The following is a 26,184-nucleotide window of genomic DNA, read 5'->3' as shown; positions in this document are numbered from 1 at the left end:
ATGACAAAGCCGTGATCCATGAACCAACAACTGATAGACGCCAAACATTATGCTTATCTTGATGTCTTGTCACTTCCTCAGCATGACCCAGTCACTGCCATGCCGCGATCATAAAACTAGCCTTGATTGAAGGTAAGGATAAGATGCCAAAAGTACATCACAGTGGGAGAATCAAATCCCTGGAGATCATCTCTCTCTCTCTCTTTCTTGTTATCTTCTCCATTAGTTGGTTACTATGTGAAAATAGAGTCAAGAAAAGGCGGAGAAAATAGAGAATTGCTTTCCTTTTTTTCTTCAGTGGATGGGTCCCTAAGAGAAGGCCCACCCAGCTCACTTGCAGAGACTTCACGTGTTTGGGATGACGATGATACTGAAAGACTGACCATCTTTCGGGGTCGTCACTTTCTATATCTACTCTTACCACTCCCAGCTCGTACAATGTAGCAGCCAACAGTGGCTAAGCTCCTATAGTTGTTTTGTTTGGCCAGTCCCATCTCCTATAATGTGGAGAAGCTCTGGGTGGAGAAGAAGGATGTCATCCTCTTCCTCCTCCTCCCCTTCTCTTCTGCACCTTGCTCTCTGCTGTGTTACCACTCTCTTTGCTCTTCATTTCAGTGCTGCAGCCAAGCCTCCGAAGGTTGGTTTTGGCTATCGATTGGTTTCCATCGAGGAGAGCACAAACGGAGGTGGATTGATAGGGTATCTCCAAGTGAAGCAGAGCACCTCCACTTATGGCCCCGATATCCCCCATCTCAGGCTTTTTGTGAAGTAAGGGAACAAATACAAGTATACTTATAATTTCCTTTTAGACAAGACATCACGGAAACAACAAGATGGTTTATCAGTGTATAGATAATATATTTAATGACCTTTTAGACCATAGATCTTTAACCTCTGCTGCATTTCCATCTCTTTCTTTCCCCTTTGCTGTGTTCCTTTGCGCAACTCTGTTGAAAGGTCATGAGTTGCTCGTAATGCTGACAAAATTTGTCGGGGAAGTACACCTTCAAGTGGTTTATCACTGAGGTGTTGTAGAAAGCATATCATCTTCTGCTTTCTTTCGCCTCTACCAGCATACATCTATGAGCAAATCATGTTCTGCTCGTTTCTCAAGTGACTTGATGCCTTTTGTCGAACATCAAATGGGTTTCTTTTTATGAAGATTTCTTGGACCAGTTTTCTACTCTCAATATTCTGGGTATGATTGTACTGTTTCTCAGATTTTGATCACACGAGGATGGTGTTGTGGTGTTCTTGTTGCTTAGCTGAGTCTCTCTAGGGGCATACATTTATGCATCTAAGATTCAGGGAGAAGAAGGCACTGTGGGTGTCGTTTTTCTTTTTTGTCTTCATTTTTTAGGAAGATGTTCGCCGATACATCCTCAAAGCATGTTCTTAATTCTAGGAGATGATCTTTGAGAGCAAATCTTAATTGTTTATAGTAGAAGGTGTGTTGTATAGGAATTCTTTTATGATGGTCTTATATAGAAATCTATGGCGGATCTTTACAGCAATTGTTAATCGTTTGTAGGCACGAAACCCAGGATCGATTGAGGGTTCATATCACTGATGCGGAAGAACAAAGATGGGAAGTCCCCTACGACTTGCTCCCGAGAGATCAGCCCCCGCCACCGGGGGCGAAAGCTTCGTATTCTCCCTTCACGGCGTCGGAGTACGCAGGGGGCGATCTCATCTTCAGCTTCACCTCCGATCCGTTCACGTTCGCGGTGAGGAGGAAATCCAATGGGCAGACGCTGTTCGATTCGAGTTACGGCACCATGGTCTTCAAGGACCAGTATCTCGAAATCTCCACTCATCTGCCCAAGACAGCTGCACTGTACGGGCTGGGGGAGAACACGCAACCCGGTGGGATACGGCTCCGCCCTAATGACCCGTACACTCTCTACACCACCGACATCTCGGCCATCAATCTCAATACCGACCTCTATGGGTCTCACCCGGTGTACATGGACTTGAGGAACGAGGGAGGAGAAGCCACCGCTCACGCAGTCCTGTTGCTCAACAGCAATGGGATGGATGTCTTCTATACAGGGAGTTCTCTCACCTACAAGGTCATCGGAGGCGTGCTCGACTTCTTCTTCTTCTCCGGGCCGTCGCCTCTGGCGGTCGTGGATCAGTACACTACGCTGATCGGTCGTCCTGCTCCGATGCCATACTGGGCTTTAGGTAAACCATCATATTTGTTCTTACGATCGATAAGCATATATAATCCCTTGATGCAGAAGGGATTTAGGTTGGCGTTGCATATGATCTGTCGCCGGCACTTATATCTCCACTCGAACTAAAAGCGGATACGACGTATCTTTGGTATAGTTCTGTTTTGTCTCAGCTCTCAAAGCTTCCTTTGTTTCCACACAGGCTTTCACCAATGTAGATGGGGCTATCAAAACCTGTCCGTGGTGGAAGGAGTCGTGGAGGGTTACAGAAACGCCCAAATACCCCTGGATGTGATCTGGAACGACGACGATCACATGGATGCAGCCAAGGACTTCACGCTCGACCCCGTCAACTACCCCCGGCCGAAGCTCCTCGAGTTCCTCGACAGAATCCACTCGCGGGGCATGAAGTACATCGTCCTCATCGATCCCGGCATCGCCGTCAACTCCAGCTACGGTGTCTTTCAGAGAGGAATGGCCAAAAATGTGTTCATCAAATACGAAGGCAAGCCGTACTTGGCTCAAGTGTGGCCCGGACCCGTCTACTTCCCCGACTACCTGAACCCCGACGGCGTCTCGTGGTGGATCGATGAGATTGCCCGGTTCCACGAGATGGTGCCGGTGGACGGCCTCTGGATCGACATGAACGAGGCTTCCAACTTCTGCACCGGGAAATGTGAGCTCCCGACCAACCATTCGTGCCCGATACCTGGATCCACCACCCCATGGGTTTGCTGCTTGGATTGCAAGAACCTGACAGATACCAGATGGGACGACCCGCCTTACAAGATCAACGCTTCAGGGTCTCGAGCTCCGTTGGGCTTCAAAACGATAGCCACGAGCGCCACGCACTACAATGGAATTCTGGAGTACAACGCACATAGTTTGTATGGCTTCTCCCAAGCCATTGCTACGCACAAGGCCCTCCAAGGCCTTCAGGGCAAACGCCCCTTCATTCTTTCCCGCTCCACTTTTGTGGGTTCGGGAGCGTACGCTGCGCACTGGACGGGTGACAACAAGGGCACATGGGACGACCTTCGCTACTCCATTTCCACCATGTTGAACTTTGGGCTCTTCGGCATGCCCATGGTCGGATCGGATATCTGCGGGTTCTATCCGGCGCCGACGGAGGAGCTCTGCAACCGCTGGATCGAGCTGGGTGCGTTCTATCCCTTCTCCAGAGACCACGCCAACTTTGCTTCACCGAGGCAAGAGCTGTACCAGTGGGAGTCGGTGGCAGAGTCGGCAAGAAACACTTTGGGCTTGAGGTACAAGCTGCTTCCGTATCTGTACACGCTGAACTACGAAGCTCACACCACCGGTGCGCCGATGGCGAGGCCCGTCTTCTTCTCGTTCCCCAATTTCACGTCGAGCTACGGCCTCAGTACTCAGTTCTTGCTGGGGGCCAGCGTCATGGTATCTCCGGTCTTGAAGAAGGCCGCGACATCCGTGAAAGCAATGTTTCCTCCCGGGACCTGGTACAGTTTGTTCGACATGACCAAGGCTGTGGTGTCGCAGGACGATCGCTTCGTAACACTCGATGCTCCTCTGAACGCGGTCAACGCGCATGTGTACCAGAACACTATACTTCCGTTGCAGAGAGGGGGAACCAACTCGAAGGAGGCAAGAACGACGCCGTTTACTCTGGTCGTTGCCTTCCCCTTCGGAACCACCCAAGGAGACGCAAAAGGGAGCGTGTATGTGGACGACGACGAGCGGCCCGAGATGAAGCTTGCGGAAGGAGAGGCTTCCTACATCGAGTTCTACGCCACTGTTAGCGGGAGCACGGTGAAGGTGTGGTCGGAAGTGGAAATGGGAGCCTTCAGCTTGGAGAAGGGACTGCTGATCGAGAAGGTGTGTGTGTTGGGACTGCAGGGGAACGGACAGGGGCTCGTGGTGGAGGTGGATGGTGAGCCTTGGGCTGATGCTGCCGGTGCTCAGTTTACCGAGTCTCATGCAGTGATGCATCAAGCGAAGCTGGAGGGTGGGAGTAAGAGAACCAGCATGATTGTGGAGGTCGGAGGGCTATCGCTGCCTCTGGGGAAGACGTTCTCCATGACTTGGAAAATGGGGATCAATGAATGAGTCGAGTTTATGTCGATCTAACTCGTGTTTACTTCTATCTCCTAATGCACCTCTGCTTCTTCTTCCTTCGTTTCTTTTTCTCCCATCCCCCCCCTGTGTGGCTGTGTGAGGTTGAACATAATCTTTCTTTTAGCAAAAAAAATTAGCGAAATCTACGTGAAACTATCTCATTGTTTGAATTATTTATACGTGTGAGAGGAAGAAAAATATCTCAACTAAGAGGATAATTATGATTGAATATATTTATATCAGGTTTGGTTCAAATCCTAAAAGGATAATCCTAATCCGTTTAATTTAAATTCATGATTGAAATATTCCCAAATTCATATATGAATGGAAATATATATATAATGTATATATAATATGGTATCACGCGGATCACTCGGTGGGAACAATATAATGTCAGACGTCTCATCATTGTTTGCAATCGAGTGCACATGTTAAGGGTTCTGTAGCCATTTCACGCGGACCACTCGGTGGGTGGGAACATTACGATGTCACACGTCTCCCATCATCCGCTTCAATCTACAAGCAAACCCAATTCGTGGGTGTGGTTTCTTTTGCCGACATCTCGTGCTCGGCTTGTGGCCGGACGTGAAGCCGCGTTTTCCTTTCCCCTCCTCATCTTAAGCAAGCATGACAGGATGGGGTCCCACACATTGGTGGCGGGTCCCGTGCGATTAATCGCTCGTTGGAGACGTGCGCGCAGTTCTTATCTCGTGCCATCAAACTAGCGGTAGGATAAGATATGATTGCAATCATGGAATTATTTTCGGAGACGTACCCCCGGAAGCTGAGTCAATGTGCAGGTGCCTGATAACGACTTGAAACGCTATTCCTTTAGAAAAAGCTTCTCGATAAGAAAATGGTTGTTGGCGATAGATTAATGAATTAGTGTTGGATTATATGATCATAGTTAATTAAATTAGATATTTTATAAAATATATATTTTATATTTTTTAGAATATTATTTTGATGAGAATGACTCTCATAATTATTTATTATAGTCTCTCTAATTTTATATTTAAATAAATAAAAAAAATTTAAAGAATAAAAATATAATACGTGAATACAGATACATGAATATCAAGGAGCATGGATGACTGTCATAATTGATGGGTACGTTCAACTCTACATCGGTCGACGAATAAAAGAATCAAAATCTTGTATCGACCAAGAAATTTCTATTCTTAGAGCTCCAAGAAATTTCATGTGTGAACAAAGGTTTAATATTTCCGCGTCTCAAATCTGTAGCTTTACTGAAACAATTTCTTGGGTTGTGAAGGGGACGAGCACTGAGGGGCGACGCCATGCGTCAATCGTGGCGTAGCCGACCGATGGGAACCTCCTTGGGCAAGAAGAAAGTGGGAAGCGGACGAGCGAAGGGTGCCGATGCCATGCGTCAATCGTGGCGTAGAAGACCGGTTGGAGCTTTCCTCGGCCAATAATAAACAACCGGAAGCTTCGACATCACGTACGGCGGTGAGGTCCAACGAAAGGAAACTGCTTACCCACCGCCGGTACCGCGTCCTCTTCCGTTCCTTGCAACTCCATCCCATGTCGCGAACTGGTTCTCTACTCTCTCAAGGCACAAAAGAAAACGTGTGTTCGGACATTGCATGCATTAACGAGAGGTGACGTGACAGGAAATTCCACGCAACCCATGCCATGTGGCAGCGACAACTCTCGCTGCGAGAGCGATGCGGCTGACATCCTCTTCTCTGCACCTCATATTTCCCCAGTGAACCTCATAAATCGTATCAGATTCGACCCATAATAAGTGATAGGATCTAATAGATTTATCAATGTACCAAAAATCCACAATAATTTGTGTCGAAATTTTAATTAGATAAATCTAAATCCAAATGGCGAGACTTAATATATAGCGATTATACGTTAATTAAACATATACATATTTGTGGAGTTATTCTTAAATAGTTTCCTAATACAATTAAATTATGCAGGCATCGCTCTGTTTCCCCCTTCTCTCTCTCTCTCTCTCTCTATATATATATGGTATGACTGCCTCTGTTTCTCCACTCGCAGAAAACACAGGAATAGAAGCGGAGATGAAACGAAAGAGCGCGCCAGATCACGAGGTCCTCTCGGAGGTTCCCGGCAAAGCCCAGCGGCGGGCGAAGGAGTGGGAGGGCACGAAGGCGAGGGAGGACGCAGAATCGACGGAGAAGACACGGGAGAGTCCGGGAAAAGACGAAAGTCTGGCTCACGCCGCGGCGGAGTCTTCTCCTTCCTCGACGAAGGAGGACGGAACCGTGGAGTGGGATGGGGAGGCGGAGTTGGGTGGCGTGTCCGGGTGCTGGTGGTGGTGGTTGTGGTGGGGCGTGGACGAGGAGAAGCTCTCGGGTTGGTTCCCCTTCGCGGACGAGGACTTCCTCCGGTGCGAGGACAGGGGAGGCGGAGAGGCTGGGAGCCTCGTCCTGTGGGAGGAGGAAGACCATGACATCTGGGAGCTCCGGCGCATCCACGAAGTCCCCAATGCAGCCCGACAATAGGGCATTTTCTTTCCGGTTTATGTGTTTCTTCCTCCGCACACAACGTAGAATTTGATACTCAGAAATGAATGCATTCTTCTTCGGTTGGCTGTGTATGTTGTCCTCCTGCGTTGTGAGAAATATGTTGATGGATCTGCTGCTGCTGTTGCCGGTTATCGAGCTTTCTCAGCGGATTCTCCATCGGCCGTTGGCATTACACCCTCGGCGGTGCAGTTGGTCCGGGAAAGGCCAACCCGTGAGACTAATCTAACACGGCCCAATATTCTTGCAGCCCAACGATCCGTATTACTTGCGGTGCGGTGCTATCCAAGACGGCGGCGTGAGGAAAGAACAACCCGATGGGACGCACAGTTTTGTGCCACTGTCATCTACTTAACATGTTTATATTCTCACGCCTACTTGAATCCAAAGGTTTATGGTTAGATGGCAAGACTCTACTTATTATTATTATTATTATTATTATTATTATTATTATTATTATTATTATTATTATTATTATTATTATTATTATTATTAGAAGATGGCGTGCATCGCGTGGATTTAATGATGGTTTGGTGCGTAGATGCTCGTGAAACTTTAGGGTTTGTGCTATGGAAGGATGGAAGATGATTTATTATTATATAAAAAATTTAATAACAAAATTTAAAATTAAATAATCATAGATCAAAATTTTAGATGTATCTATCATTCGATATCATTTAGAAATTTTTTATCTAATCTGTAAGTATACTCTCGTCCGATCAAAAAGTTATACAGCAATACCGATCTAAAAAGAGAATTAGACGCATGTTTTCTTCTTTTCATATAATTTTTTTCTATTGAATTTTTGTCCTATTATTATCTCTTAAGAAACCATTTTTTATTAATCGATAATAATAATTAAAATTTGATTATATATAAACTATATCTCATCTAATTAGATAGATTAACATAATCTAAATCATCAGCTAAAACAAAATTAGCGAGTGTGAGAATAGGAAGTAGGTATTCGACACACATTGTACATGCATCGCACGTAGAACAGTACAAGTAGCACTGATGGATTCATCCTTTAGCTCAGTTTCGTGGTCGTCGGTTGACGATCTTTATCTATTCCAATAATATCTAAGTGCGTGATGCGAAGTTTTTGGAAGATGGCAAGCAAGTCGAGAGCTATGTAGAAATTGTGAACAGAAGATGAGGAGGGAATCGTGTGCGTGTTCAATCGACAAATTACCTCAAGATTCCATTCATCGTATTGGTTTGACTCCCAAGTTCAACCCAAAAGTCTTGTTCAGATGATGTCGCACGCGTTCATGCTTTACTTCTCTTAATTCTCGACAGCTGATGCGGACTTGTTATAGCTTCTACGAAGCTAACCGGACTTGCACGGCGTGTTTTGTTGTAGGTATTGAGAGACTTTTCCGGCTGGCTTTATGTTTCTTTTTTTCCATGTAGAAAACCTAACCCGATAACATACGAAAGGCATTAGATTAGATTCTTTGTTCTATTTTGAATGGTCGAGGAAGGTTCGTAGTCTCTTTTGGTCATCCCAAATTTCAATCTTAATTCTCTTGCTTAGTTCATTATTTTTTATTATTTTCGTTTGCTTTTATAATGATATCTTTCTCGTCCATTAGAATTTTTTATTTAAAAAATAATATTAAATCGAAAGATTATCGAACCCAAACCCAATATGATTTGATGTTTTGATTTAATAAAAAAAGTATTATAATAATATTATATACTACAGAGGAAAGAGGTCGAACATCGTTTTTATCTCCGAGGTATCTTATCCCGGTCTTATAAAATAAGAGAAAGTATAAGATCTCACGCTACTTAAAATAATAAAAATAATAATAAAATAGAAAGATGACTAGTTAAATGATCAAATCTTATTTCTTCTCAAAAAAATAAACCTATGGTTAATTGGATTATACATTATGATGTATCATATATCTCAAACGATCATTTTACGATAATGCTAATCCAATATCAACATTAGTACTCATACAAATAAACGTGTTATTAAGTTTTTAAAGTCACTATCTTCGTATGAGATTCGATCCACATTTTCATGATTCAAAATTGTTAGTGAATAAATGTGTCACGACTAATGAGTCAGCACGACTTGATCCACGAGTCAATGTCGAGAGTCTTTTGTACTTTAAGTATCTCACGAGATTAGTACTCCAATAAGCTTTAAAATGACCTAAATATGAAGGCGGAAAAAAACAGAGCAGAAGGTTTCGGAGGGCGACACGTGTCACGCAGATCTTCTGTTGCTTTTGAACTCATGATAGCGAAGCATCATCGACGGTGTACGTATGCATCACCGTCGAGCTGGAAAACCAGTCGAGTCGAGCCGAGCGGATCCGCTTCGAATCAAGCGGTAGGACCCATTACCTGTGTGGATGGAAGCTAGCCGTTGTTTGCAACCCAAACTCCATTAAGACCCACCTAAATCGGAGGGACCGTCGGACTGCACCACTCGTCACTCCTTCAGCACCCGTACATGGTAGTAGGAATCGTGTTCATCGACACAAACGAAAGAAACGGGAGCGGTAGATTAGAGGATGGACCAAACACCCATAAATCGCTCACAGCTGGCTGCACCTCCTCATCAATTTCTTCTTGTAGGGTTTGGGGTCCACGTGTCTGTACCGCGTGGGACAAACTCCCCAACAGTTTTTATCATGTTGGTACTAATAATCTAACTCGTAATCTCCGGTTATTTAATGGATTCCATCCGCAACTATTTTCCTTGTGTTTTTATCTCCTAAAATAACGCGACTTTTTTTCTCCAAGTTATGTATACAAAATATATCTCGAAATATACATCTAATTAAGAATCGAATTAAAAGGAGAAAATAAAAATACATATAAATCTGGCCTCGTGGTTCCCGAAGCCCTCCTCGTGCGACGCACCTCTCGTCACGTGAACCGGCGCGACCCAAACGAACGTGGACCGATGGCGACCTTTAGTTTCCCCCCATCTGTTTAACGTATCTCGCCATGTGTTGCAGGGTCGGAGGAATCACCGGTAGATATTACTTTTACGAAGCCATAGAGCTTAGCCGCCGAGCGGTGGGTATCGTTCGTCATTTTGGTGTTCCAGAGGGTGCCGTTCACGAGATTATACCCTCCCTCCCGTCTTATCCAACCATTTCTTCGCAGCCTCTTCTCACGACGTTTGCGTGCTCCTCGTGTGGATCTGACCGTAACCTACCCAAGACCAGTAGCCAGCAGCTCGTGACCTGGAGTTTGGCTAATTCCACGCCGGCGTTGGAGCCAGCAAACAAACCTGCCTTCTGCCGCGGTACCGGAGCAGGCGCGCGAGTTGGTTCGGGCGGGTCCCACCTCAATTCCCCTCTCCCTCTTTTTCTTATGGGCCCCGCACAAAAAGGCCAAGATAAAAAAAAAAAAAGTCTTTGTACCATTGGATTCCCACGTGACATCGAGCTGACACGCGTGGACCGTGGTGTCGGGGAAAGCGGAGCCGGCTTCCGTCGGCTAAAACTCGCCATCCTTCGGCTCGGATTCGACTCCGCGGTCTCGAATCCTCCGCACGGCGACTTAACCCAACGCACGCAACCACCCCCGCCGCTCACGACCTCTCACGTGTATCGTAACGTCGGCACGTGACCCCGACATCGTCACGTCCACATCTCCCTTAAATGAGTGAACGATTCGATGTCGTGCCAACGACGATCGCCACCACCCACCTCTTGTTCCTTAGCGTGTGGGGGCTCCACGTCATTGTATCGGGCGCATTAATCAGATCATGGAGCGTCAGCAGGAAATTAAGGACGATGCTTCGACATGACCTCCATCTCCAGATTCTGTCCCAGTGCTAAATCAAGCTCTGTAGGCAAGCAAACCGCACTTATTTCAGCAGTCCTTTTCGCGTGCACCTGATTTAGCTAGCCAAGCAGCCAACACGGCATGATGCACCAATGGGATGGATGGGACGACGTGGACGGACCACTAACCACTGCTGGTGCTGTTGCTTCGACGGATTAATTGGGAGAAAAGGATTTGGAACGATCCACAGAGGTCGCCTGCATGCAGGAATTAAAAGCCGGACGGACCAGTCGGTGGTGCCACGTGGTTTTTTGTGGGTAGCGGATGGAATCGACCTAACCCATCAGGCTTCTTTTCTATTCATTACACCATCGCTCTGGAAATAAAATAGAACCAAAATAATAACAATAGTCTAAGACTGATTGCATCAGAAACACGGATTCAGCGAGTTGTATGGTCGTGACGAGAATCCTGGAGCGATCGCAGAAGACGCGACCTCATTGGACGATGGATGACGCTTGTCCGTGGACAGATGGCGATCTCCAGCAGCAGCGGGCGAGCGGAGGGAGGTCTGACTGAGTTCCTCGTATATCTAAGCCCGGATTGCGTGTCCGCTACGGAGCGCGTTTGGACTTGTGGTGCAGCAGGCCTCGCCAGGACTTACTGGTCGTACGTGGACCGGACTCGACGTCGACGAAAGCACCCGAAAGCGATGGCATCGGCTTTGCCGAGGGGATAATTTCGTGTGGTACGTCGATAGTGATGAGGATAGTAATCATGATAAGACTTATGCTGACGTCAGATGATGCCTCATGTCTCAATCGATATGATAATATCTGGTCAAACGGATCAGAACGTCGATCGAGGCATATTAACGTGGCTCGATTCTTCACGCCACGTCAACACCAGTGTCAGACGTTATCAGCTTGCCCCCTACAAGCATGCACATCAAGAAATAGTAAGCTTCCCTATAAATACCCTCGCATTCTGAACTGGAAAGAGAGAGAGATATACACACAAAAAAGACTTCTTCACATCATCTGACTTGATCGTCGGAGGGGTCGGGTCGAGCTTCCCGGCCCGACCTTTGTGTAGGTGCGAAGCCGTAGGTCCCCGCCGGACGCGCAGGCGAGGAGTTCCTGCCCGGAGGAAACGGCAACCCCGTCCCGATCGGACCAACGCACCCAACCATCTCGGCGGGCTCGAGGAACACCCCAGCGAGATCCCCATCGTCCGGACTCGAACAGAGTCGCGTCGGCCCCAAGGCCACGGCTCAAGATTTTTTTCCCACAATATTTTGGCGCTAGAAGGAGGGCCCGGAATGTTGGGTGATCACCCAAGCGGTTCAGATAAGCCCACGGCTGAGAGGTCGCACCCGACTGAAGCCTCAAGGGAGCATCCCCCGCACGGAGACCATCGTGACGAACACCCTGCCACGACCTCGGAACGATATTGGCGAATATTCAATGACCCGGGCGTGTCGTCGCCCGACGGTGCCCCAGCCGACTCGACGCCCGTGTCATCCGAGGTCTTTCAAGACCTCACCCATCAAGTCCAAGCTCTGATGGGTATGGTGCAAACCATTATCCCGCTCGTTTCGCGTCCGGCGCACCCGCTTGCGATCGAACCACTGCAACAACGCAAGGCGCCCGCTTTGCCTCAGGTCCGACCGGCCCCACTCGGGGATCCAGTGATGGCAAACCCAAGCGGCCGCCCGGAACCCGAGGCATTCTCTTCGGATTATATGGACTCCCTACGGGCCTAATTGCGCTTCGTTAGCCAACGACTCGACGAGGTGCAGAAAGAGGTTCGCAGGTCCAAGGGAGATCACGGGGAAGACACACACCGAGGGTCTCCCTTCATGCCTAAGATACAGGATCAGACAATCCCTCCAGACTTCCAGCTCCCCTCTCTGGACGCTTACGATGGCTCCGCCGACCCGGCGGACCATGTAGCTGCTTTTCGCGCCCAGATGACGCTATACGGGACCTCTAATGCTATGATGTGCAGAGCATTTTCCACCACTCTGAGAGGGTCGGCCCACACATGGTATAGCGGCCTGAAGGCCGGGACTATCGCTTCCTTCGACCTGCTCGTCAATGACTTTGAGCTCAACTTCATGGCCTATGCACGACCGGAACCGTCCGTGACACTGCTCCTCGGACTCAAACAAAGGGAGGACGAGCCTCTCTCACATTTTGTGGATCGCTTTGCCACGCAAATCCAGGGTTTACCGGACACTCACCCATCTCTGTTAGTGCAGGCGTTTTTGATAGGCCTGCGACCTTCCAGATTCCTCTGGTCCCTTGTGGAGCGACCTCCCACAACGGTGCTAAAGATGCTCCAGCGGGCTAACCAGTACATCGCAGCGGAGGCTTGGGCGACCGTGAGGAGAAGGGATGACTTCTGATCGCGGGCTCCATAAGAAATCTAAGCCCTACCTCAGTCTCTTCCAAGCGAAGGTTCAGTATCTTCCTGACCCCCTCTCGGCTCGCGGATAGCCCCGGCTTAAACCCTTCTGAATCTACATGGCTCGGTCGTAGACTACCCGAGTCCACCTCAGTGCGGCCTGCCCGCCTGAGCTGTATCCCTCGGCCGAAGACTGCCGAGCCCACCTCAGTGCGGCCTTCCCGCTTGAGCCGTATCCCTCGGCCGAAGCTTGCCAAGTTCACCTCAGCGCGACCCGCTCGCCTGAGTCGTGTCCCTCGGCCTTTGCCATATCCCTCGGCCGTAGACTGCCGAATCCCCCATAGCGCGGCCTACCTGCCTAAGCCGTGTCTCTCGGCCCGAGCCACGTCCCTCGATCGTTGACTGCCAAGCCCCCCTCAGCGCGACCTGCCCGCCTGAGTCATGTATCTCGGCCCGAGCCACGTCCCTCGGCCATAGATTGCTCGAGTCCGCCTCAGCGCGGCCAGCCCGCCTGCGTCGTGCCCCTCGACCATGTTGCCCGAGACCACGCCTGCGCGGCCTGCGTCGTGCTCTTCGGCCGCATGATGCCCGAGACCACACCTGCGCGGCCTGCTCGCCTGTGTTGTGCTCCTCGGCCGCATGATGCCCAAGACACACCTGCGCGGCCAGCCTGCCTGCGTCGTGCTCCTCGGCTCCATGCCTCCTGAGACACACCTGCACGGCTAGCCTGCCTGCGTCGTGCTCCTCGGCTCCATGCTTCCCGAGACCACACCTGTGTGGCCTGCCCGCCTGCGTCGTGCTCCTCAGCTCCATGCTCCCAGCGCAGCCAACCCGCTTGAAAGCTGAAGCCATGCCTCAGACTCCCGTTACAACGACCGACGCATAGCTTCTTTCCGGGGGGGGGAATATGATGAGGATAGTAATTATGATAAGACTCGGCTGACGTCAGATGATGCCTCACGCCTCAATCGACGCAACAGTACCTAGTCAAACGGATCATAACACCGGCCGAGGCGCATTAACGCCTACTCAGGCTCGGTTCTTCATGCCACGCCAACACCAGTGTCAGACGTTACCAGCCTGCCCCCCGCAAGCAGGCACATCAGGAAACAGTAAGTTTCCATATAAATACCCTCGCATTCTGAACGGGAAATTGAGAGAGATATACACAAAAAAAAGACTTCTTCATCTGAAACCCCCTTCACATCATCTGACTTGGTCATCGGAGGGGTCGGGTCGAGCTTCCTAGCCCGACCTTTGTGCAGGTGCGAAGTCGAAGGTTCCCGTCGGACGCGCAGGCGAGGAGTTCCTGTCCGGAGGAAACGATGACCCCGTCCCGATCGGACCAACGCACCCGACCACCTCAGTGGGCTCGAGGAACGCCCTAGGAAAATCCTCATCGTCCGGACCCGAACCGAGTAACGTCGACCCTGAGGCCACGGCTCAATGTTGTTTCCCACAAATGGGTCGCCTCGTCATTGCTGGACATTAATCCCTCGTAAAAAAACCTAGCATTCCTAACATTCGAGTGGGCGGAGAGATCGAGGTTCCAAATCCGAAACCTACCATATGCCAATTGCACGTTACTCCAAAAAGGGTAGGCATCCAAAACTGGGCGTGGCTGAGCGCGACTGCGAACCTAACGTCACCGCAGCACACAGTGAGCAAATGAAGTAGTAGGCCAGAGGCTGGACCTAATCCGCAGGTCGGAACGTGGATTTAGTTCGTACACCCACAAACGATGTGGCGCTCAACACGAACCGGCAAAACCATGTGCAACTACACAGTGAATCCGTTTTGCAGGGCGAACGCCCGACCTATAATAGGAATTTTGGGTGGTGATTTCATCACCGTATTTTTTATCTCGCTCTTATCCTCAGCAGCAAAAATCAACGCACGCCGAACGAGCCGAAAGCCAAGCCGCTGAAGATGTGGCGCGCTGGCGGTGGGACGACTCCCCCCGCGGACGCCAAACCCGGACTCGAAATCCGTTTGAAGACGGACGCGTCCAGGAAATTAAATTTGGAAAAGGAAACGGGGAAAGCTTTGCGCCCGTGACGGTGACGGTGACGGTGACGGTGACGATGACCGTGGAATTCCCCCCCTCTGTTCCCACGCCTTCCCTAGCGGTCGCTTTCTCCTCGTCCCTCGTTTTTGCCTTACCTTTTACTCTCTCTCTCTCTGTTCTTTTTATTGAGTGTTAATGCCCCGTTATATGGTCTTCTCGCCAAAAAGCCCCTGGAAAATTAGACACCACCCTCGTCCCTATATAAACACCCACATCAAACCCCCCCCGGCCCTGCCCAAAACACCCTGAACCTTCCCACTGTACCCTCACTTTTTCTTGGTTCGCTTTATTTTATCTTCCCATAATAGCCCCATTCCCTATCGAATTTTCTTCATGGAGAGCTCCGGTGAACACAAGCGCGTCCGCGAGGAGGACGCCGACGAGTTGGAATCGCCAGAGGTCAAGCGTCTTCGGGCGGATCTCTTCTTCGACATACTTGATGACGACGCCGGCGCCGGGGACCAAGACCTCGCCTCCGTTATCAAGAGCTTGGAGGAGGAGATCGCCCTGCCGTCGCCGCCTCCCAAGCAACAGCTGGTTCAGGAACCGTCGGCCGTGGCGGGACAACCCGACCTGGGGTACCTCCTAGAAGCCTCCGACGACGAGCTCGGCCTCCCGCCGACCGCCGCCCTTTGGTCGGTCGACGAGGCCGGGGTGGCCCCGGGGGCGTCGGAGCTGGGGTCCGTGGCCGAGCCGGAGGGCGGCGCCGGGTTGGGACAGATCTGGGGGTTTGACGACGCCATCGACGGGTACGAGGGGTTCGGCCTCGGGATTCGGCCGGATGAGAGGGAGGCGGCGGAGGATGGCCTGGTGTTGGACGGAGGGTTGTTCGACTACGGCGACGAGATATCCGGGCCGTACGACCTCTCGTGGCGGCCGGAATCGCTTCCGGCCGTCTGACACAGTCGTCGATGGATCTCGCTATTTTGGGTTTTTCTTACTTCTTTTATTGTAAAAAGCCTTTTGATTTTAGATAAAATATGGAGGAAGAAGAAAAGGACATTAGGCACACAAGTGATTCCCTCTTTTCTTTCCCCTCGTCCGATGCGAGTTGAACGGTCTGATCACGTTGGTTTCGCTGAGGTGCGATCCGTTTTGCCAACGGCTGTGATGGCCTATGGCTTTACCCGACGCCTTCTCTTTCTCCGGTGCGCCAATAAATCGCGAGATTTTTAATAGTTCGTGAGATATTTAAGAGAGAGAGGCAACGCGTCAGTCGCTGAGTCACGTGCGGTGCAGATGGAGGAGAGAAATGGGGATAAAACGAGAACGTTGAAGCACGACTTCTCGGTCTTGTGTCATGTCATCATCTTCGTAAGTCGAAGGGAAAAGAATCCAAAACTAAAGGAGAGACTCATGACAAAAGCTTTTCACCTTTTTCATCCGACCGTGATGTGAGATCGATTGCGTCTACACATCAACATTCGTGCAAATAGTAATTCTGCTTTCGTTTTTGATGCAACCTCACGGATAATAGTTATCCCATTACAAACTCTTCAGAGTGGCTCGTTCAGCACGACACGAGTTAGGACGAGATGAAACGGGTGGGTGGGTAGTCGGTAAGAGCATGTCATCGTGAGCAGGAGAGTTTCCACTGGGTTCATCAACGTCGTCGTATTTTATTGCTGCTCTCTCTATCTCTCTCTCTCTCTCTCTCTCTCTCTATCTCATTCATTGCAGGATTTCCGATATCCGCAGGAATAGACAAATCTATTTGTTAAAGTCCACAAGAAGAGAGCGAGAGAGAGAGAGTGTGTGTGTGTAACAAGAAACTCTTTGGGGTCTCGGTCCCGTAATCCACTCGGTACGAACGGATGACCGGACGGTGCAGCAGATGAGGCCCCAGCCAGCTGTGGGCGAGTGATTCAGAGGCGGTTGGGTCACAGCTACTTCTGCCATTTGAATCGTCCTTTTATGTAACACGATTCCTACTCCGTGTACTGACTGACTGGAAAATGGAGTCACGCGATTGGAGTGACGACTCTTGCAGCGGGGACCCACCCATGCTGCGATCACTCGAATGGCCTTCGGTGTCAGCCCTTGACTGGGGAGGATCACGGAATCGAGAAAGTGGTCCCTTTTTTCTTCCTCTTTTTAAGATTTCTGATGGGAAGTACGTCATCGGCTTCCCGAAATCGTAATACGTGTCATGATATTTCTGATTCCAATAGATGCCACCGCCTCGTCAACCTTCCTTATCATGTGGCATGTGGGCGTCACCGATGCCTCCGTAGATTACATGACAAAACCTTCCCCTTCGCGTCCAATCCATGAGGTGGACAATTTCTTTTTCGCTGTGACGGTAATTAATTATGGGTGTCATGCCATGTGGCCCTTCTTCCACTTCTGGAGGCATTGATTGATGGGTGCGGGGACTAAATATCTCCCCGACACTTGCACATTTCCTCCCCTGCTCTGTTGGCTACTGCCGTCGAGGAAGCAGATGACGAACTGGCTTTATCCTCCGAAGCTATGCAAGGAAACGTCGACACGTCCACTGCTTCTGACCCTGAAAACAAAGATTTGATCCATCTCTTCCTTGTGGCTCGCATAAATATTACAACACCACACTAGAAATGAAACTTCGCTCGATCGATGAATCGAGACGTCATCATCTTACAATGAATAGACTTGATGGTGCATTTGGGAAGAAGATATTTTACGAGTATGGGCTGTGACGTTATCGATTCCTCCCCTTCTAAGGGCTTCTGGATTTATACCTGCCTTGTGAGCTGCAACCACGCCGATAGCTTCCCAGTAGTTCTGGACTTTCGTCTACAAAGTGAAATCACTTGGTTGTTTAAACCAGAAGAGCAATACGAGATGGATCTCAAGGATGCAATACGTACCGCTCGAATGCCGACCTTCTCAGGCGTATCTTTGAGCACTGTTTCGTTCTCCTGAACCGCAACTATCAGAGGCTGCAACGTGTTCAAAAATCAATATCTATCTAACAAATAAATAGCTAACAAAAGTGAAAAAGGAGCGAAAAGGTATGTGTGGTGTATTACGTCGAATAAGAATTTGCTTGTCGCTAATGAGAAACAATCACGATATATTTTACCTTATTATTTTTCGCTCTTGCAAATGCAAGAGCACCATCTCCGCCACAGGCATCAGCAGGAAGAATTACACTGTCAACATCTCCAGCTATTAAGTAACCGTCATTGTAGGATCTGTTCTCCGCTGTCACGTACTGGGGAGCTGCACTTAATCCAGCAAGCACGCAGGGTAGAAAGGTGTAACCAATCTGTAGCATAAAGAGATTTAGAGGATTAAACATAAAGGCATAATCATTGGGTGTCAAAGAAAAAACAATACATCATAGTAGAAAAAACATATTACACCTATGAAGGATTAAATATGCAAATTAGACAGTCAAACGACATTCCATTGCGAATTTAGTGGAGGATTCAAATGACCAGGTTTAACACGATTGAAACCGATTACGGGATCATGATCGCCAAGCGATTTCAATCCAGAATGCACTAGACAAGTCTGATCGCTACACACACACACACATATGTATTCCAGAATCCAGAAAGTGTATTGTCTAGTAAATTTCATTCATATTGTGCTATGTGCTATGAAGTATCATGATATTCAATGACAATTGAGACAACATGCACCTCTATATAATACCAAAATTTCTTTTTCCCCTAACATATATTTTGACTACTTAGTTCCTGCACCAGGACATGACTGAGATATATGAATTTTACCAAACCTTTACGACGGCCTGTAGAAAACTTCCAGTACAAGCACTTTCCTGAAAATCTCACTGCCATTTGCAAGCCTTCAGAATGAGATTCACAAAACAGAGATGTTGCTTCAGAATTAAATTACTTGAGGCAACTACGATCTCTGGAACTCCCATACTCTTTAATGGCTGTTGACGTGTGTGATGAAAGCATGGCCCTACTCATAATACAAGAATAAAAGGTGCTTGCTTCCAAGCTTACAAATTCCGAATAAGGTAAATAAAGGGAAAGATCTAGCATTATCAATGCTAGATGGTGACGACTCCTACAAGTGTGGGTATCCCTGATAAAAGCTTCAAAAGAAGGTATACTATTTCTTGATAACACTAGAAATTGAGTCAATAATCTTCTCATATCATCTGCATTGGACATGCCATGCATGTTGGACACCAAAACTTATCTGAATTGGCAGTCCCAACAACAAATCAAACCTGAGACGTAGGGTTTACTCTTTTTTCTGATCTTGATCAGGATACAGACAGTAAATACTATGTAATACTTATTCCCGAGCCAACCTATAGTCTTTCAATTCATAACATACTTCTAGCTATTTTATATAACCTTTAGCTGCTGAAGAACTTGTTCCCACTTTTATATATCTCTACAGCATAAAAAAATTTACTTTGGTCACAAACACAATATATCTGTTTCAAACAGAAGACGATTCCAGTTCTGTGCATACTCAGAATTTAATATTCTCCAGATAATCATATCTCATATGAGACAAAAACCATTCCAAAAACTACCAAAATTGATTTTTTTTATCTATTAATATCAACTTAACGATAAGAGCATTATAATTCTTGAATGTCTCATGTGAGTCAGAGTAAGGATGGATTCCCTCAATTTGCAAGTTAGAAGTATGTTTTATTGCATAAGTACATAAGTGTTACTTTCCAATGGAACATAACCAAGTTTCAACAACAAGAACAATCAAATTGAGTTATACAATGAAATAATCATGTATTAGGACAAATTTTCAATAAGCACTGAGTAATTTTCCATAAACAGAGCTGTCTATTAATTTATTTTTAGTATTTTTATTCAGAAATGTTTGAGAGAGAGAGAGAGAGAGAGAGAGAGAGAGAGAGAGGGATGACTTCATTGTGAATTAGATAATTTATTCTCACATAGGACTCCCATATATCCCTCTTATTATTCTTATCAAATTTATGAGTTTCAAAAATGATATAAGCAGGTCTATGAATGCATTAGAATGCAAGGATGAAAAAAGCAAAATTATTAATAAGCATCAATCCACCTAATATTACTTCTATTAATGTATCTTACTTGCCTCTTCAGCAGCAGATCTTGGGGACACTGAAGAACTTAGAGAATCAGGAAATAATGCAGGTGCATGAGCACAAGGTATCTGAAACTCCTTCACGACAAGATGGCTGATGACTGCTTCAACTCCAGCCAATGTATCTATCCCCTTCATAGCATATTTATAATCATGTCAAAACAGATTTGGAAGAGGAGCAACTATACATACAAGTTACTGTTAAAATGAACATGTGGGAGGTTGTTCCACCAATTCTCCACTGGAGAATCTCTTGCAAGAATACACTTAATGACAGATGGTTAGTCCAATTAATAGACTCTTGAATCACATAAAATTACATTTATTTTCAGAAGCTACATACATGAAATTGTTTGAGCAGGTTGATCTTGTAATTGACTTATGCCTCAACACTCACAACGAGACATGCAATTCCAATGGTGGAATGAATATGAAATAATATCACCTATCAACATCGCTAAGAAATCTAACCATGAAATAACTATCATCCTGTTGTTACTATTGTCACTAGGGACCATGTCAGTGGAAATATGAGATGGATCATCACCATCAAAATGACCAGAAAAAGATGGAATTACCTTCCCTTGCCGGTAATCTTCTGTTCCTTCCTCATCATCTGGGAAACGCCCCACCACTGCCACTGCATTTACTTGTGACTGGCTAACTAGAGTGTGCACAGCTCTTAACAATGAATCAGGATGCTGAATCCTTCCTGTTGACTTCCCACAGTTGGGATCAATCCATTTTTCAACCTACAGGATGGACATTCAGCTGTTTAAAAACTTGCCTTTTTGCTTTAGCTTCATTTGGCAAGAAGCATGCATCATTTGTAGTTATCCAACATGTTATGTTGCATGTTTCTGATTGTTTTTTAAGTATCAACACAATGGGTTAACTTTAGAGGAAGGAATTCCATTAGAAATTAAAGTTTACCAAGCATTTAATCCAGAATGAATAATCTATAATGTTACACTTCCAAAAGCCATAACATCTGGACTTGGAAAGTTACTAAAAAATTAATATTCTATAATATTATTAGAGGTGATGGCAGCCTCTTCCAGGAATACCATGCAAAAGCACATAGTAAAGTGAGTAGAGACCAAACACATCGATCCTCTTGTTTCTTCATTCTTTGCAGGTATAAAATACAATTTATCTGCATTTTTATTCATCTTGTCTCATAAAAATGAATATATTTTCAGTAGGAAAAGTGTATTCCCAAATAGGAGAGCTGCTCTTTTCATTAGACATCTACTCTATTTCCATGACTAACTGCAGCCTAGATATGAGAACTTTCCTAAGGTATTAACCTTTAACCATATTCAGCTGTCTTCAGAAAATAGCTCAATGGTTAATTCTTTTGAATATTAAATAACTCCAAGAGTAAGAAGTTAAGATCTCGACAAAAGCAGCCATTAACTTGCTTTTATATTGGCTGCAATTGCTTTGGAAACAGAATATGTCAATATATGCCTGTAGCATAAGCATTAACTGGTTTTTCTGACATAGTGCCATGTACTGAATAAGAAATTACTTAACCAAACATATTTTTGCACTCAGCAACATCTATTTCGCATGATGCTTCTTGAAAAACCCAACAAATTACCAAGTATATTTTCCATTACAAACAAACAAAAATACCGTATGCCTATGGTGCATCCGTTCCACCTAACCCTTTATTTACCACCAAAAGCACATAACAACCGAGAAAATTTTCCTAAGAATATTTCCAAATATATTTGTTAAATCAAACATCCTTCATATTGTTTGCCTTGATGGTATGGATTACTGTAGCTAATACTTGTTATTCATCTGCACAGCTTCTTGTCAGGTTTCATCAGTGATCAGTGAGTAAGAATACAGTCTCAGTTAATGTTCTTAAATATTTAGTTAGGTTGCATCAGTAGTCATAAGATCAAACTGTATCAGTTAATGTTCTTAAAAACTGTAGTATCATAAGATCAAACCAAATCAGATGCATCATAAAACACCAATAGGAGTGATCATGTTATCCTATGTCTTCTCCAAGGAGAAAAAGTTTCCAAGAATAATCATCGATTAGGAACAGAATATGCAGATATGGTATTTTCTTGTCTACCATATTGCAGGAACTGCGTTTTGTTACCGCTTATACCACATTTGGTCAAAAGATTCACCATTTTAACTTCTATGAAACATAGTACAGATTAGATCGTGAAATGTAGAAAAGCAGAAAAAACACTGTCAACATCAAATAGTGTACAAGGGAAACCAGACATCTAATTTTAATTAACATATCTTCTAATCCGATCAGTGGAGACCACAAGAAAAGACATGAACCGTAATTGAAGACCTAATCAACCAGATAATTGATTCTTCCTATTGGGAATACCTTCAAAGGAGAATCTGTGACAATGTATTCCATGAGAGGCAAGCCTAGTGAAGCTCTTGCAGCATCCGCAACTTGTAAATGGCGAATTCGGAGTTCCTCCTCCATCCCAGCATCAAATACCAAACCTATCTATGTATCAAACAGAGATCCATCTCAGTTTGCTGAGTATAAGGAGATAAAAGAAATTTTAAAAATAATAGATTCTGAATCTATCTCTAGAATTTGCAGCATCCAAATTAATTCTGACTATAAAACATATGCTTGGCTTGTCTAACGGTGCCCAATTTTGTTTAAAGTTTCAAAGGGACCTTCATTCTGTACAACTGAATATCCATTCTCATCTCTCTGAACTTCTATTTATTATTTTTACGACATGTTCATGTTGTCGGGTACAACAATATCTGCTTCTTTACAGTTTGCTACTGATTCTCATCTAGGAACATGCAAAAGAAATACTTGCTCATATTAAATCTAGTATATTTCTGTAAAGCTTTTTGTGTTTTATCTTCAATGTGACAAGAAATAACTTGTGTACAATCAGTAAAAAATTTGCTGATTTCATCCATCATACTCTGTAATACTGTGATCACGGTTGACTGCTTGGTGCTGTGGCTTTGTAATAATATGATCACAGTTGAGCGATCGGCGATGCAGCTGAAACATACCTTATTTTGGTGGACAGGTTGGAGAGCCCACAATCCTTCAGCAAACCTATCGAGCGCATACCCCTCCACGTAAAGCACATTTGGCATCGGCCAGTACAGCATAGCTGCGTTCAACACCTATCGTATCCAGCTTCAAATGCGTGACGAACGCTAATGATAATACTATCTATACATAAATAATATCAATTAATGTCACACGACATGTTTGATCTTACGAAAATTGTACGTGATTAACGTGTCAGCGTGTCATACATTCCTCTTTTAAACAAAGGTGAATAATAAGAATTCACAGAACCAATGCAAGATTAACATGGCATGCTCATTCACGACATGGATAAAGGAACAAACACGAAACGTCAATGTTCTTGTAAGAAAGGAAGATAAGAGGTTGTGACAGTGGGAAGTATCGGAAAGGGGGGAGTAGAAAGATCAGTTGTTATTACATTGGGATGAGAGATGACGCAATCAGCAACGGAGGCGAGGGTTCGGGCCACGGGCAAGGCGTCGCCGGCGAACCCTCCGATGGAAGCGCCCACGCCGGTCGGGACGATCAGAACCGTCGTGTAAGCTCTCCGAAACTGTGGGCGGGCAAGAAAATTTAGAGGCCACCGAAACCGGCAACCCCTGTTAGTCCTTTTGAGCCCAAAAGCAACAGAGAAAAGAGGGGGGGGGGGGGAAAGCATATATGGGTACACAGAGAGAGATACTTTGGGATAAGACGACGTGGAGAAGCAAGAGAGGCGGAAGATCGAAGGCGACCGCGCTACGGAGATGGAGGGCGAGGACAGACGGCGGGATGCTCCTGCGGGCGGGACGGGAGGGCGGCACCAGAGGAGTGCCATCCTGGAGGAGACAAGCGGCCAATACAACCGTCGCGAGAGAGCGGGGGTAAGGATGGGGAGCGCTTAGCCTATAAGGGGGGGCGGATGCGGATGCGGGTCGACTTTACGGATCCGAACCCGTAACTATTTGATTGCCGATTGCGCTCACACATTTTACGGTCACTATTATAACACATATCTGTGACAACCGAGTGTTAATTAATATCACATAAACTAGAAAAAAAATAAAATAGTAATTTGGTCTACAGAAATTTAATGCTATGTGGTAACATGTGTGATAGGGCACAATTTGGTAACCTGTCCTCTAACTGCTCATAGCCACATTAACATCAAGGTCAATATAATGGACCACGTCGACACCATGCTCCTTGAGTATAACATTACCCCGCAAAGATCGGGACGGTGCTGATCGGGTACAACGCTGCCCCGCAAAAGATCGAGACTGTACCGACCGAGTATAACGTCGCTCCGTAAATATTGGGATGACGTCGTCCGAGTACCGCGTTGCCCCGTAAAGATTGGGACGGCATCGATCGGGAACAACATCACCCCGTAAAGATTGAGACGACACCGACCAAGTACGATGCCGCCTCCGCAAAATTGAGATAGCGCTGTGGCACAAAGGATGCTCGATATCTGCACGAGAAGTAAGCTCGTTGCTTAATGGGTCGACAACCATAAATATATTACAAACGGTTGGTCCCCATGAGTAGGGTATAAAAATCCACGAGAATTAAGATTGGGATGGCGCCAGAGAGGGTTTTTCTTTTGGGCTCGTTTTCCACCAAGTTCTAATAAAATCTTCAGAGGGGTTGAATTGGGAAATCCTTCTCCCGATCTCGACCTGTGTACAATAGCTGACAATAAGGAAGGAGGCAATCGATCAAAGGGAAGCCCCCGCACCCCGGAAGCGAGGCCTGAGCTCGACCCAACTGGACGACAACTTCCGTTGCCCAAGTACGACACGGGTGATCTTACGCATTCGAGATTGGACCGAATCGTACTGACTCCACAACCAAGTTGTAAAGGTTCACTAACAAATTGTAAACGCAGTCTTAAGGTTCTTCTTTCCACTAAATCATCTAAAAAAAAGAAAAAGAAGAAAATGGATGAATAATACTTAAATATGTTAAAAAATAATAATTCATCACATATTATCATATCATAACATAATTATAAGTTTATGAAGGACCCATTTGTAAAAAGTTAAAACCATAATAAAAGAGAAATTTTTAAGATTTTTTATAATTTATAATTTATAACTACTTAGAAGGCTTATCGATGGGGAACCAAGAATGATCATGGAAGGATCATTATCTTATTCTATTAATCTTAGATATGTTCTTGACTTTTTAAGGTTTTTAGTAATCATGTCATAGAGTTGATGTATGAATATTTTTTATGATCAATAATTTAGTGGATATCTGGATCTATTTATTTTCATAAGTCATAATTTAAAGTAGTACGAGAAATTTGTATCGATTAGAATTTGAATGTTGTTGTTGTCGTTGTTGTAAGGATATATATCTTGATAGGATGATGATGATCGGATTCTTGCAACAAGCAGAGCCATGGCTTACTGCCAGCGCATGATTGTATCCGTGCACCGATTTGGACGGCGGTGTGCGGTGGTGGTGTCAAGGAAAGGTCGCGGTCAAGCAACCTTGCCGAAGGAAAAGACAGAAGATAGGTAATTAATAGGAACCGGTAGAGAAAGAGGAAGAGAGAAGGAAGTCAGGAAGAAGAAGAAGAAGACAGGCGAACAGTAAGGAGAAAGAGAAGAGAAAGAACATAGTTATACATAAAAAGATTGATCACCTTGGCAAGCCAAGCCGGCAATACCAAGCAAGAGGAGAGGAGATTATGATGTCGCCAACCATGTCATGAGGAAGATGGGATCAGCAGATTGGGAAAGAACAGAAGAAATTTTGGTTGCTGTCACTCAACCACAGATTGTGGGCGACGAAGGGAAGGAGAAAGGAAGTCAAAGCAAAAGATGAAAAGTGAGGAAGGAAGAAGAACAAGATACAGAGATTAAAAATAAATAAATAAATCAAGAGAGAAAGACAAGAGAAGAAATATAAGGGAAAAAAATGAATTAAATTATGCATTAGATTTTAAGATTTTGTATGTGATTTTAATTTGTATTTCTCATATGATTTAGAAAAAGATTAAGAATTCTTGTCATGATTTCAAGATTTAGAAAA

At 45.9% G+C, this 26,184-nt stretch overlaps 3 protein-coding genes across 4 annotated transcripts; 2 read left to right on the top strand and 1 right to left on the bottom strand.

Moving 5' to 3' along the window:
- Window positions 1–421: 421 nt before the first annotated feature.
- On the top strand, window positions 422–4,327 carry LOC135673039 (alpha-xylosidase 1-like). The gene is made up of 3 exons (XM_065181719.1): window positions 422–768; window positions 1,532–2,187; window positions 2,380–4,327. Exons 1-3 carry the CDS (start codon window positions 503–505, stop codon window positions 4,260–4,262), a joined length of 2,805 nt encoding a protein of 934 aa, XP_065037791.1. The 5' UTR covers window positions 422–502; the 3' UTR covers window positions 4,263–4,327.
- A 10,860-nt stretch (window positions 4,328–15,187) lies between these two features.
- Window positions 15,188–16,049, top strand: LOC103992162 (uncharacterized). Its single transcript, XM_009411770.3, has one exon. It carries the CDS (start codon window positions 15,369–15,371, stop codon window positions 15,933–15,935), a length of 567 nt encoding a protein of 188 aa, XP_009410045.2. The 5' UTR covers window positions 15,188–15,368; the 3' UTR covers window positions 15,936–16,049.
- Window positions 16,050–17,479: 1,430 nt separating this feature from the next.
- On the bottom strand, window positions 17,480–24,003 carry LOC135673021 (uncharacterized). Of its 2 annotated transcripts, XM_065181691.1 has the most exons (10): window positions 23,843–24,003; window positions 23,579–23,713; window positions 23,136–23,252; window positions 22,471–22,599; window positions 20,678–20,851; window positions 20,091–20,231; window positions 18,100–18,285; window positions 17,885–17,956; window positions 17,656–17,810; window positions 17,480–17,544 (listed from the first exon to the last, which is right to left on the bottom strand). In XM_065181691.1, the coding sequence occupies exons 1-10, from the start codon at window positions 23,975–23,977 to the stop codon at window positions 17,493–17,495; spliced, it is 1,296 nt and encodes a 431-aa protein (XP_065037763.1). In that variant the 5' UTR covers window positions 23,978–24,003; the 3' UTR covers window positions 17,480–17,492. The 2 variants fall into 2 exon arrangements, with proteins under 2 accessions (XP_065037763.1, XP_065037771.1); XM_065181699.1 differs by lacking the exon at window positions 23,136–23,252.
- Between the last annotated feature and the right edge of the window lie 2,181 nt (window positions 24,004–26,184).

The sequence above is a fragment of the Musa acuminata genome, chromosome BXJ1-1 (assembly GCF_036884655.1).
Source record: "Musa acuminata AAA Group cultivar baxijiao chromosome BXJ1-1, Cavendish_Baxijiao_AAA, whole genome shotgun sequence".
Lineage (NCBI taxonomy): Eukaryota > Viridiplantae > Streptophyta > Magnoliopsida > Zingiberales > Musaceae > Musa > Musa acuminata.
Note: the sequence above shows the minus strand (reverse complement) of the source record. Positions and strands in the feature narration are given on the sequence as shown.

Coding starts and splice junctions, on each gene's coding strand:
- LOC135673039 (XM_065181719.1), top strand. CDS start 503: ATGTGGAGAAGCTCTGGGTGGAGAAGAAGGATGTCATCCTCTTCCTCC. Junction 769..1,531: donor CATCTCAGGCTTTTTGTGAA/GTAAGGGAACAA, acceptor AATCGTTTGTAG/GCACGAAACCCAGGATCGAT. Junction 2,188..2,379: donor GATGCCATACTGGGCTTTAG/GTAAACCATCAT, acceptor GTTTCCACACAG/GCTTTCACCAATGTAGATGG.
- LOC103992162 (XM_009411770.3), top strand. CDS start 15,369: ATGGAGAGCTCCGGTGAACACAAGCGCGTCCGCGAGGAGGACGCCGAC.
- LOC135673021 (XM_065181691.1), bottom strand. CDS start 23,977: ATGGCACTCCTCTGGTGCCGCCCTCCCGTCCCGCCCGCAGGAGCATCC. Junction 18,286..20,090: donor CAAGATCTGCTGCTGAAGAG/GCAAGTAAGATA, acceptor TTTATGCTACAG/ATTGGTTACACCTTTCTACC. Junction 17,811..17,884: donor AGAAGGTCGGCATTCGAGCG/GTACGTATTGCA, acceptor TTCACTTTGTAG/ACGAAAGTCCAGAACTACTG.